General features: G+C 54.7%; 1 protein-coding gene across 1 annotated transcript; it reads left to right on the top strand.

The window, feature by feature from the left end:
- The first annotated feature begins 978 nt into the window (after positions 1–978).
- On the top strand, positions 979–6,624 carry LOC128981178 (uncharacterized). The gene is made up of 20 exons (XM_054399849.1): positions 979–1,045; positions 1,623–1,769; positions 1,852–1,973; positions 2,081–2,189; positions 2,278–2,394; positions 2,571–2,638; positions 2,727–2,864; positions 3,009–3,194; positions 3,348–3,450; positions 3,540–3,681; positions 3,763–3,946; positions 4,126–4,225; positions 4,308–4,426; positions 4,568–4,605; positions 4,823–4,935; positions 5,017–5,165; positions 5,370–5,464; positions 5,718–5,796; positions 6,082–6,190; positions 6,551–6,624. Exons 1-20 carry the CDS (start codon positions 985–987, stop codon positions 6,622–6,624), a joined length of 2,253 nt encoding a protein of 750 aa, XP_054255824.1. The 5' UTR covers positions 979–984.
- Positions 6,625–11,080: the final 4,456 nt, after the last annotated feature.

Raw genomic sequence — 11,080 nt, 5'->3', positions numbered from 1 at the left:
GGTGCAGAAATTATCTTTTTTTTTTGACCCAAAAATGAGTAAATGAGTGTTTCTCAATAAACTTTGTCCCACAGGGCACCCTCAGGAGCAACAGGATCCTGCACAACCTCTTTTCCATGTGGCCCAGGTCCCTCTGCAGCCCAATAAACTGTGCACTTCAATAATACCAAAGTGTCCCCAGTCCCCTTGCATTCCAGTCCCTGTGAACCCCAATACACAACGTCCCCCTGTCCTTGTGCACCCCAATACCTCCTCACACCCTGGCTTCCATGCACTCCCAACAGCCCCCACACACCAGTCCTCCATCCCTGTGCCCCCAAATACCATCCCCTGCCCCCCCAGGCTTCCGTGTTCCCCTGTCCCTGTTGCACCCCAATATTACTCACCCCATCTCCCCATCCTTGTGCACCCCAATACCCTCCACTCGCCCAGTCCCCATGTCCCTATGGACCCCAATACCCACACTTCTGTCCCACTGTCCTTGTGCATCCAAATACCCCCACCCCCTGGTCCCCATGTGCCTCTGTTCCCTGTGCACCAATACCCCACTGTCATTGTGCACCCCGATATCCCCCACTCCCCCTGTCCCTGTGCACCCCAGTATCCCCCACCCCGCCCCCGTCCTTATGCACCCCAGTACTTCCTACCCTGCCACCGCCCCGTGCACCCCAATACCTCTCACCCCTTTCCCCCTGTTCTTGTGCACCCCAATACCCCCCCCCCTCCCCGTGCTCCCCTGTCCCTGTGCACCCCCCGATAGCCTCCTACTCCCTCTCTGCCTGTCGCTGTGCCCCCGGCACCCTCCACAATCCATTTACCAGCAGAGGCGGCTCGACCCCGGCCCCTCCCGGTGCGAAGCGGAGGCGGCTCCCCAGGGCGCGCCCCCACCCCGCGCATGCCCGGCTCCTCCCGTTAAATCGCGGCGGGCCGGGGCCCACCGACACCATATCGCTGCTGCTCCTCGGGACCGCCGCAGCTCCTGCCATGGCCAGTGAGAGCGAACCCGGCCGTCGCCGCCGCTGCTGCTGCGCGCAGGATACCCCCGGTGAGCGGGGAGGGAGGGTTTCCGCCTCTTTCCCCAGCACTGCACCGAGGGGCTTCCCCCACTGTCCCGGGCCCTGGAAGGGCTCCCTCTCCTGAGTAGCACACCAGCAGGGTCCTTGTCCTGGTTACCGGGCTCTGCCATCCCGAGCATCGCACCGGCCACCGAGAGGTTTCCCCATGCCGGGCCCTGGGAGATTTTCTCCTCCCGGGCATCCCATCGGGCACCGGGAGACATCCCCGCTACCCATTCTGGGGGCCCGGAGGGTGTCCCGTCCCCCGCCCAGCATGGCACTGGGTACCAGGAAGATTCATTGAGCACCGGAGGGGAATGCACCCTGGCCTGGGCACCGGTGGGGTTCCCTCTCCCAAGAATCAAACTTGGCACCGAGGGGGTCTCCCCACTCCTGATCCATCACCCTGGGTACCACCCTGGGAGCTCTGTGGCTTCCCTGTGAGGTTTGGGGACCAAGGTGACATCTCAGTGCAGCAAACACCTGGGTATCCTGTGGTGCTGAGCCCAGGCAGGATATAGCTCTAGTGTGACTCCAGCCCCTATTGTCCCCCACACCTCCCTGCAGATGGCCCTAAGGCTGCTGAGCCTCGAAGTGACAGCAGTGGCCTCCGCCGGGGCTCCCTCTGCGATCGTCACTGTACCATCATCAACAACGTGCAGGGTGACCTGGGTGACCTGGGCTGCCACCTCCACCATCCCTGTGTCCCCCCAGGTAGGTTAGCCACCAGATGAGCTGGTCACAGGGTGCTGGGAGGAGGTCCCACACCCCATGTCACCTTCTGTCTCCCCCACAGCCATGTGTTCCCCAGCCTGCTGCCAGCAGCATTCGGATGAGGTCTGCGAGAGCTGCCTGATGAAGACCACCCTGACGGCAGAAAACGCTGTGGAGGCTAACAAGCTCTCCAACAACTACAAGGTGGGTGTTTGTGGCATGGGTGGGAGCCATCTATGGGTGCTTCTGGATGGTTGTCATGGGTTTTCTTTTTCTCTCCCCACCCTCTAACCCCAAACTCACCTCTGCAGTTTGGCTTCAAGAAATGGAAGAGCCACGTGACAGCACGGCCCTGGGAGGACCGATCGGAGATTGTCAAGGAGTTGTACTCTGACCTCAATGTTGTCCGAAGTTCTGGAGGTGGGTGGTCTTGGGAACACCCTCTGTGGTGGCAGCCTGGATTTGGGATGGTGCAGGTGACAACGGTCTCATCCTGTGTCTCCTACAGGGTCCACAGTGACGTGTGGGAATGTTCTCTACCTGCTGCTCTTTGGCTTTTGGCTTTCATTACTCTATGTTGTCCTGGCTGCTGTTATGTTCATCACCATTGTGGGGGCTCCTTATGGTGAGTCTCAGATTTGGAATCCCCATATGAGAAGCTGGGTGAGCTGTGGGTCTCTTGGCTGAGCCCAAAACAGCACCTGTGGGTGCTGGGGTCTCCTGGATTCCTTTTTGGTGGGGTGACCCTGTAGCAGGAGGGGACCTGTGTCCCCAACAGAGCTGATGTTTGTGTCCCTACAGGGCAGCTCTGCTGGGACCTGGCTGGTTATTTTCTCTGGCCCTTTGGCAAAGCGATTCAGAAAGTGGAGGTAATGATGTGCCCCAAATTTAGAACTCCATGAAGGGGTGGTTGGGGTGTCCCATGTCACACCCTGCCACCCCCATCTCCCCACCCAGGTCCAAAGATCCCACCGGGCACTGGGTGCACGTGAGGCTAGCACAGAGGCAAGCGGCGCAGGGGAGACCTTGCCCCTGCTCAGTGGCCCCATGCCACACCGCTGGCACCCACAGTGCTGGGCAGATACCAGGCATTGGGTAAGCTGGACATGGTGACACCCGCATCTGGGTGTGGACACCCCAGGAGCTCCTCATCATGGTGGGGATGGCATCCATGGTTGCTGCCTCCTCTGGGGTGGGTGTTTTGTGGGGCAAAACCTTAAGGTGGACACTCGTCTGCAGCAACGTGCTGGCACTGTGGCATGGCTCTGCCTGGGCTACCCGCTACTAGTGCTGGCCCATGGGCTGGTGTGTGTCACCGCATGGCTCCTCATCGTCCTCATCCCTGTGGCCAAGCTGAGTGGCCGCACCATCACCAGTGTCCTGCTCCAGCCCCCAGAGAAGGTCCTCATCCGGCGCCTGAAGATGGTGGGTGACTGATGGATCTCCGTCCGTCTGCCTTCCCCCCTTCGCCCGCCCGCCCGTCCGTCTGCCTTCCCCCCTTCGCCCATCTTGTTCCAGGGCAGATTGTGGGGTGGGGTGGGGTGCTTGGAGCAGCGTGACCCACTTGTACCTCCACAGACAGAGGTGCCACTGGAGGGGGAGGTGATCCTCTGCTGCTACCATGCTGTCAACCCCTACTACTACAAATATGCCGTGGATGGCATCAACGTCTTCGCTGTCAGTATCCTTTGGTGGGCTGGAGCTGGGAGGGTGGTGGGCTGCCCTCAAATCCAACCCCACCTTGGTCATCTCCTTTACTGGCCACCCCAGATCTCTTGCCCCTGGTGCTGGTGACGCTGGTGCTGGGCTACATGGACAGCCACAACCGCCTGACCAGTTCCTCCATCAAGTTCACGCTGGCCTTGCTTTCCATCATGCCTCTCTCCTACTACATTGGGATGGCCATCGCCAGGTGAGTGGTGAGGGGGAGGATGCTTGGTGGCAAGGCAGGGACGGGTGGCAGCACACTACTGATGATGTCCTTCTCCTCCAGCATCTCGGCCCAGAGCAACTTTGCGGTGGGAGCGGTGGTGAATGCCACGTTTGGCTCCATCACAGAGCTCACCTTCTACATCACAGCCCTCATCAAGGGCTCGAGAGAGGGCAACCGCTGCTATGCCGAGGTCGTCAAGTCGGCGCTGACAGGGACACTGGTTGGCTGTGTCCTCTTTGTCCCGGTGAGAGGAGGGCACACCCCCATGGCATGAATGCTGGGAGGATGCTGGGAGCAAAGCACTGATGTTTTGTTGGTTTTTTGTTTGTTTGGTTTGGTTTTTTTTTGTTGTTGTTGTGGTTTTTTTGTTGTTGTGTTTTTTTTTTTTGTTTTGCTTTGTGGGGGGCCTTCTCCATCCCCAAGGGTCTTTGCATGGTGATTGGGGGAATCAGGCACCAGGAGCAACGGTTCAACAGCCGCTCGGCGGGTGTCAGCTCAGCCCTGCTCTTCCTCTCTGTGGGAGGTGAGTTGAGGACAGGGGTGTCCCCAGGTTTGGGATGTTCCACCAGTGTGGGCATCCACCTCATGTCCCTCCATCCTCGCAGGTGTCTTTGCCCCGACACTCTTCTCCAAGGTCTATGGGAAGCTGGTGTGTGGTGAGTGCCACAACGTCACCCAGAACCCACTGGGCCACTACCTCTGCCACAACTGTCACTTTGATCTGGTGAGTGGGGACATGAACCCTCAGCTGTTGGAGTTTGGAGCTGGGGACACACTGAGCTCACCTGGCTCCTGTTCTCACCAGTAGCCATGGGGTTGTCCCTTGTCTCCTGCATCCCTCCTGACAGGTGTCCTCTCTCTGCAGATGGATAACAATGGCACCCTCTACTACAGTCATGTCCAGTGAGTATCTGTTGGGATGGGGACAGGGTTGTCCCCACATTTGGGTGGCAGCTCCTGGGTTCAGTCATGGTCCCACATTCCTCCCAAGTCCTCTGTCTACCCCAATGAAGGGCTCCAACCCAGCACCCCATCTCCTTCACCCCCAGGGGACCTGCCCTGGGGTGTCTACACCACACCCCCAGCTAGTGTCACTGAACTTGTCACCTGTGCCCCACAGACCCTTGGTGTACACAGTGTCCCTGCTGCTCCCTGCTGCCTACCTCATCGGCCTCTTCTTCACTCTGAAAACTCACTCGCACATCTACGACATCCACATCAGTGACTGTCACAGTGAGTGTCCCCAAACCAGCTGCAGGGATGCTGCTTCTCACCACCCCACCAAATCCCATCATGTTTCTGCTCTTCCCCCAGTGCCTGGACACCACCACAGCGCTGTGGTCCACTGGTCTCGTTGGCAGGCCCTGATCGTCCTCCTGCTCTCCACCCTTTGCATGTCAGCCTGTGCTGACCTGGCCACAGAGCACATCAGTCCCATCCTCACTAACTCCACCATCTCACAGGTCAGCATGTAGGGATGGTGGTAAGCCAGGTTTGGGTGGCCCTGAGGGCCAAGATGTGCCCTCCAGGGTTGAGAACCTACCCTGGCTACAGGATTGAGACTGAAAAGCTGGGAGGAAAAATGCTGAGATGGTCCATGCCCTGAGGAGCTTGGTTGTGGTCTGGATCAGGCCACATGCATGTGCTGATGTCACCTCTTCCCACAGTACTTCATTGGTGTCACTGTGCTGGCAATGGTGCCTGAGCTGCCAGAGATTGTCAATGGCATCCAGTTTGCCCTGCAGAACAACCTGAGCTTGAGGTGAGAAAGCTCAAAGGATGGGTTTTGGGGTGCTCTCCTCCAGCATGGCCCTTGTAGGCCATAGCTGTGATGGGCCCAGTTTAATAGTGTTGGTGGGTCACATCTGTCAGGACTTGCCCTCAAAAGGACTTAAAGCCACCCAAAAAAGTGGGACCAGAGGCACTTTAGGGTTTGTTCTGACTGCAAGCTGAGGGATTCAAGGATTGCTGGGGACCTGGCTCTTGCTGGCTTGTAACCTCTCTGTCCTCCCCAGCATTGAGATTGGGAACTGCATTGCTGTCCAGGTCTGCATGCTCCAGATCCCTATCCTGGTGCTCTTCACCATCTTCTATGTAAGTAGCCCCAGGACAGTCCCATGGTGACCTCCCTCAGCAGGGCTGGGGACATGCAGAGCTTTATGAGACATGGCAAGGCCATGGCTGCTGTCCCCAGTGTCTCCTCTTGTCTGCTCAGTGCAAGGGAAAGTGGGGTCAGATGTCTCCTACTGCAGCTGATGATGTTCCCAGCACTAGGAACATGTGGCAGAGGGGGTTCAAGGGGTGGTGTGCAAGTCTCTAGCTGCAGTTGGTTGCAGGGTTGTCCTGGCTGTCCATAAACACAACATCTCTGCTTTACAGCCGACCAACTTCACGCTTGTCTTCAGTGACCTCCACGTCTATGCCAGCATGTTCAGTGTGGTGCTCATGAACTACATCTTCATGGATGGCAAATGTGACTATTTCCAAGGTGACTGCTTGCCTGTGAAGCTGCTGTGGGACTTGCTGTACCCCCCTTTCATATGCTGATGGGGTGGGAAGCTCCTTGGAGACAGCCCTGGGGTCATCTGCTTGCTGCCCCTCTTGGAATGTGGTGGCTTGAGCAAATCCAGGGTCTTGGTTAACCATCTTGGAGGTGCTAGGTTCAAGAGGGATTGTTCCCTTTTCACCTTTTAAGAGGGTATTATAAGCCCCTCTTGAGATTTTGCAGAGGACCACCATGGAAGTCCTCTCTGGTGGGTTAGTCCAGACCATACCAGAAGGTCTTAAAACCCAACTTCCTTCCTTGCTCCATGCAGTAACCTCTTCCAACCTGCTTTGTCTGCCCTAGGCACAGTGTTAGTGATGGTCTACTTCATTCTCCTGGCTGTGTATTTCTTCGCCCCATCACCCAGTGGTTGCTGAGGTTTGGACTCTACTGTCTCCAACCCTCTTGTTGGGTTCAACACCTGTCAAGATGTTATTTGGTGTCTCAGGGACTTGGCTGGGCTGGCTCCAGTCTGGAAGCATCGTTTGATGAAGCTTCTGCTGCTGTCTGGCTCCCCCAGTAGGGTGCCAACAGGGCTTCAGTGATGGGAAGAAGGGTGGTGGCCACGGAAGCACTCCGGAACTGAGAAGGAACCTCAATGCCACTTCACAGAGGTTATTTCCAGCCCGTGCTTGTGTGGTTGGAAGGAAAATTGTCCATAGTGGAGGGTCTTGAAGGAGGTTTGTGTGGTCTCGAGGACAGACCCTTCTCTTGGGATGTGTTGCACTGGGAAAAGGTGCCTGAGAAGAGCCTTTTTTCCTTCCAGGCAGTAGGTGATCCCTGACCTGGAAGGGTCTTGAGCCTGGGGATCACACAGGGCTTCTTGATGGTACCAGAAATGCACCAAAAGGTATTTTCCAGCCATTTTGTCATTAAAGCAGTTTTGTAGAAACCAGGAACAAGCTTGGTATCTCCTTAAACAAACCTTTAGGCATCTGCCCAGGCCCCTCTGTGCCTACCACCCAAGTTAGTGATGATCTTGGTGTGATGGCCACTTGGTGCCCACCAAGGCTGTGTCTCAATGTGGTGCTTGTTGGATACCAGTGATGGCTCATTTGGAGCCAGCATCTTTGGGAGAGGAGCAGGACAGCAATCAACATCCTGTCACAGCACCAGAGCAGGTTGTAAGGGAGATCCACCACTGTGCCATGAAGACAGAGCCAGCAGAGGGGTGGCTGTGGGCTCCATGACTTTCCCTAGGCTCCAGTTCTTCTTTTCAGCTTGGCCTTGCCCAACTGGACCAGGCTGGCCAGACGCATTGTGGAGTGTCCCTCACTGGAGAGGTTCCAACCCCACCTGGCCATTGTGATCCTGTGCAACCTGCTGTGGGTGACCCTGCTTTAGCAGGGGGGGTTGGACTGGATGATCTCCAGAGGATCCTCTCCAACCTCCACTGTGCTGGGATTCTTTAATTATCTTGGCTCATCTTTGCCCAGAGGTTTTTAACAGGCTCCAAAGAAGGGTGAGGGATGCTCCTGGTGCTGCTGGCACGATGCAAGGTGTGACATGTTGAGGACTGACTCATCTCCTGTGGAAGATGAACACCGGTGGGTCAGGTGAGAGGACAGGGATGGACTGGATAGAATTGTAGAATGGCTTAGGTTGGAAAAGACCTTGGAGATCTACTCTGACCTCCCTGCCACAGGCAGGAAGGCCTCTCAGCTAGACTTGGTTGCTCAAGGCCTCATTGGAGTTCTATAATAAACCCCAAAGCAAGACACCAACAGATACCTAAATCCATGGGCACCTTCTCCTTCCCCAGCCCCACAGGAGCATGAGAATCAGGGAGGGGAGCTCATTGCCTGCAGCATGAATTTTGAGCTCCAGAAGGTCCCATAGTCAATGGAGAAACAGAACTAGACTTTAAAGAGCCTAGAGTAAGGCAGGAAGTAGCCTGGGATCCCCTTCCCAAAAGATGGCAGCACCTCCTTGGAAGTTTTTGATGCTGCTTCATCAGGCTGGTTTGTTTTCCTAGTGTGTAGGTATCCTGAGAGATGTTTGAGAAGATATCCAGATTTGGTGGCAGCAGATGGAGCTCAACAGCATGAGCCAGTAAGAGATAGAAGGGAAGGAAGGACAGAAGATGATGGCACCAAGCAGGTTCTGTATCTCACTTGAAGCTACAGAGAGAACATCTACTCTAGTGTGAGGGATGCTTGGGATTTCTGGAGCCAGATTCAACCTTTATGTTTCGGTGGGTGAAAAGCTGGACATGACTCCAGAGAGACCTTCTGGTGGCCCTTTAGTGCTTAAAGGGAGTCTAGAAGAAAGCTTAGCAGGGCCTGTTGGGATAGGACAAGGGGTGATGGTTTGCAACTCGGAGATTTAGACTAGATCTAAAGGAGGAAATTTTTGATACCCAGGGTGGTGAGACTCTGTCCTGGGTTGTCCAGAAAGGTGGTAAAAGCCCCATGAGCCTGGTGGGGAGTGGATGAGGAACCTGGGGTTGTTCAGACTGGAGAAAAGGAAGCTGAGAGAAAACCTGGCTCTCTCCAGCTCCCTGAAAGGAGCCTGGAGCTGGGCAGGGGTTGGTCTCTTCTCTCAAGGAACAAATGTCAGGGCAAGAGGAAATAGGCTCAAGTTGCACCAGGGGAGGTTTGGGTTGGACATGAGGAACAATTTCTTCCCCAAAAGGGTTGTCAAGGCCTGGCCCAGGCTACCCAGGGCAGTGGTGGAGTCCCCATCCCTGGAGGGGTTTCAAAGCAGTGGAGATGTGGTGCCATGGTTTAGTGGTGACCTGGAGGTACTGGGTTAACGGTTGGACTTGATCTGAAATGTGTCTTCCAATCTAAATGGAGAAGAGTGTGACCAGCAGGTCTAGGGAGGTTCTCTTCCACCTCTAATCTGCCCTACTGAGGTGACACCTCAAGTCCTGGGTCCAGTTCTGTGTTCCCCAGTTCAGGAGAGACAGGGAACTACGGAAGAGAGTCCAGTAGAGGCTCCCAGAGATGCTGAGGGGCCTGGAGCATCTCTGTGAGAAGGAAAGGCTGAGAGCCCTGGGGCTGTTGAGCCTGGAGATGAGCAGCCTGAGAGGGGATCTCAATGCTGATGAGTATGGTGGAGGCCATAAGGATGGGGATGGGCTCTTCTTGGTGGTGGTCAGTGATAGGACAAAGGGGGGAGTGGGTACAAACCAGAATCCATGAGGTTTCATTTGAACTTGAGGAGAAACTTTGCTCTGAAGGTGGTGGAACCCTGGAGCAGGCTGCCCAGAAAGGTTGTGCAGTCTCCTTCTCTGGAGAGACTCCAAACCTGTCTAGCCCTTGTGATCCTGTGCAGCCTGCTGTGGGTTCCCCCTGCTTTTAGCAGCAGGGGTTGGACTGAATGATCTGCAGGAGGTCCCTTCCCACCTCCCTCCCATCCTCTGTGACCAGCCAGTGCTGTTTAGCTGAAGGACACAAGGACAATGCTCTATTTTATTTCAACAGAAATGCAATTGTTTAAAAATAATTAAAACCCTGGCGTCTAAGCCTCACCTTTGCTGCTGGAAGGTTCTAGGAAAAGCTGATTTAAAAGCAAAACCAAACAAAAAACCCCAACCAAACAAAAGGCACTTTAAAAATGGTCTTCAACTAAAAAGGGTTTTGCATGAACTTGATGCCAGCCCAGAGCAGCTGCTCAGAGTTTGGTGGCCACTTAGCCATGGTCTCTAGAGGAGATTTCACAGTATCTGAAGCACAGGGAGGTAAGAAATCAGAGATCCCTTCCTCTTCTCCCTCACTGCTCCCTCTCCCCTTTTTCTGTGCTTCCTCCATTGAGTGCTCCATGAGGCTTCTAAGGATCCTGGTGAAAACCACAGGCAGCAGTAACATCCCTTACCCCCAGGAGGAAAGGTAAGGGGAAAAAGGCCAAGGGGTGGAAGGAAACAGACAAGGAAGAGAGGATAGAAACAACCAACCAAGGAAGACAGGATGGAAATACACGAGAAGGGAGAAAACAAGGGGGAAATGAAGAAATGAACAAGGAAGGAAACAGGAAAATAAACAAAGGAAGAGAGGAAACCAACAAATAAGGAAGGAAACACACAAACAACCCGAAAAGCTTTCCAGGGTCATGCTAGAAGTCAGCTGGTAATAAGCAGGATTTGAGCTGGGCAGGAGAAGCTGCAGGTTAAGATACAGCTCTGAAAGCTACAGCCTGAGGGGTTTTTTTGTGGTTTTTTTTTTTTTTTGCTGTTAGCTCGGATGAGCAGAAAGGGTTAAGAAAAGTCAGCAAAACTTCTTCCCTCCCCCCAGCCACCCTCAGTAAACTACACAGTAGTCCATTAAAGTGGGCAACTTCTAACCAGTCTTCCAAGCAAACCTTTCAATATGAAAAGGTGAAGGAGCACAGACAAGGGGATGTTTCACACTTCTGAACACTGGCCACCAGGAGAAGCTGAGCAGGCAAAGCTTGGCTCCTTGCCCACCCCTCCCATGACGTTCCAGCCGTCTTCTGAAGCTCAAAGAGGGGGGGAACATGCCCATGGAACACATGCAAAGCCTTCAAAGCAGAAGGAGGTGCTGGAGTTTTAGAGAGGGAGAACTCAGGTGGGAGCTAGCAGGCTGGGTGCCATTCAAGAGGAGAACAGGTTGGTTGTTGCTCTGCACTGCTCTCAGTTAGGTACAGCTCATCAAGATACTGAGTTGAAGGTGCCACGTGTAAGCACAGGCTGGGCCATTCATGAAGCTCCCCACCACCCCCAGTCAGTCCCAAGCAAGGTGCTGATGACATTTTGATGGATGAGTCCTCCCAGAGTGTTGCTGATTCATGGTGTCGTTTCCAGAGCCATAAATAAAAAGTGGAATTTCTCTCGAACAACTGAAATATGAAAAATTCCTAGAAAGGCATCGA

The sequence above is a fragment of the Indicator indicator genome, chromosome 3 (assembly GCF_027791375.1).
Source record: "Indicator indicator isolate 239-I01 chromosome 3, UM_Iind_1.1, whole genome shotgun sequence".
NCBI lineage: Eukaryota > Metazoa > Chordata > Aves > Piciformes > Indicatoridae > Indicator > Indicator indicator.
This window is presented reverse-complemented; position numbering and strand designations above follow the sequence as displayed.

Excerpts from the sequence above, each read along its gene's own strand:
- LOC128981178 (XM_054399849.1), top strand. The coding sequence starts at position 985 with ATGGCCAGTGAGAGCGAACCCGGCCGTCGCCGCCGCTGCTGCTGCGCG. Across the intron at positions 2,865-3,008 it reads GGGCAGATACCAGGCATTGG|CAACGTGCTGGCACTGTGGC; the intron begins GTAAGCTGGACA and ends ACTCGTCTGCAG. Across the intron at positions 3,682-3,762 it reads ATTGGGATGGCCATCGCCAG|CATCTCGGCCCAGAGCAACT; the intron begins GTGAGTGGTGAG and ends CTTCTCCTCCAG.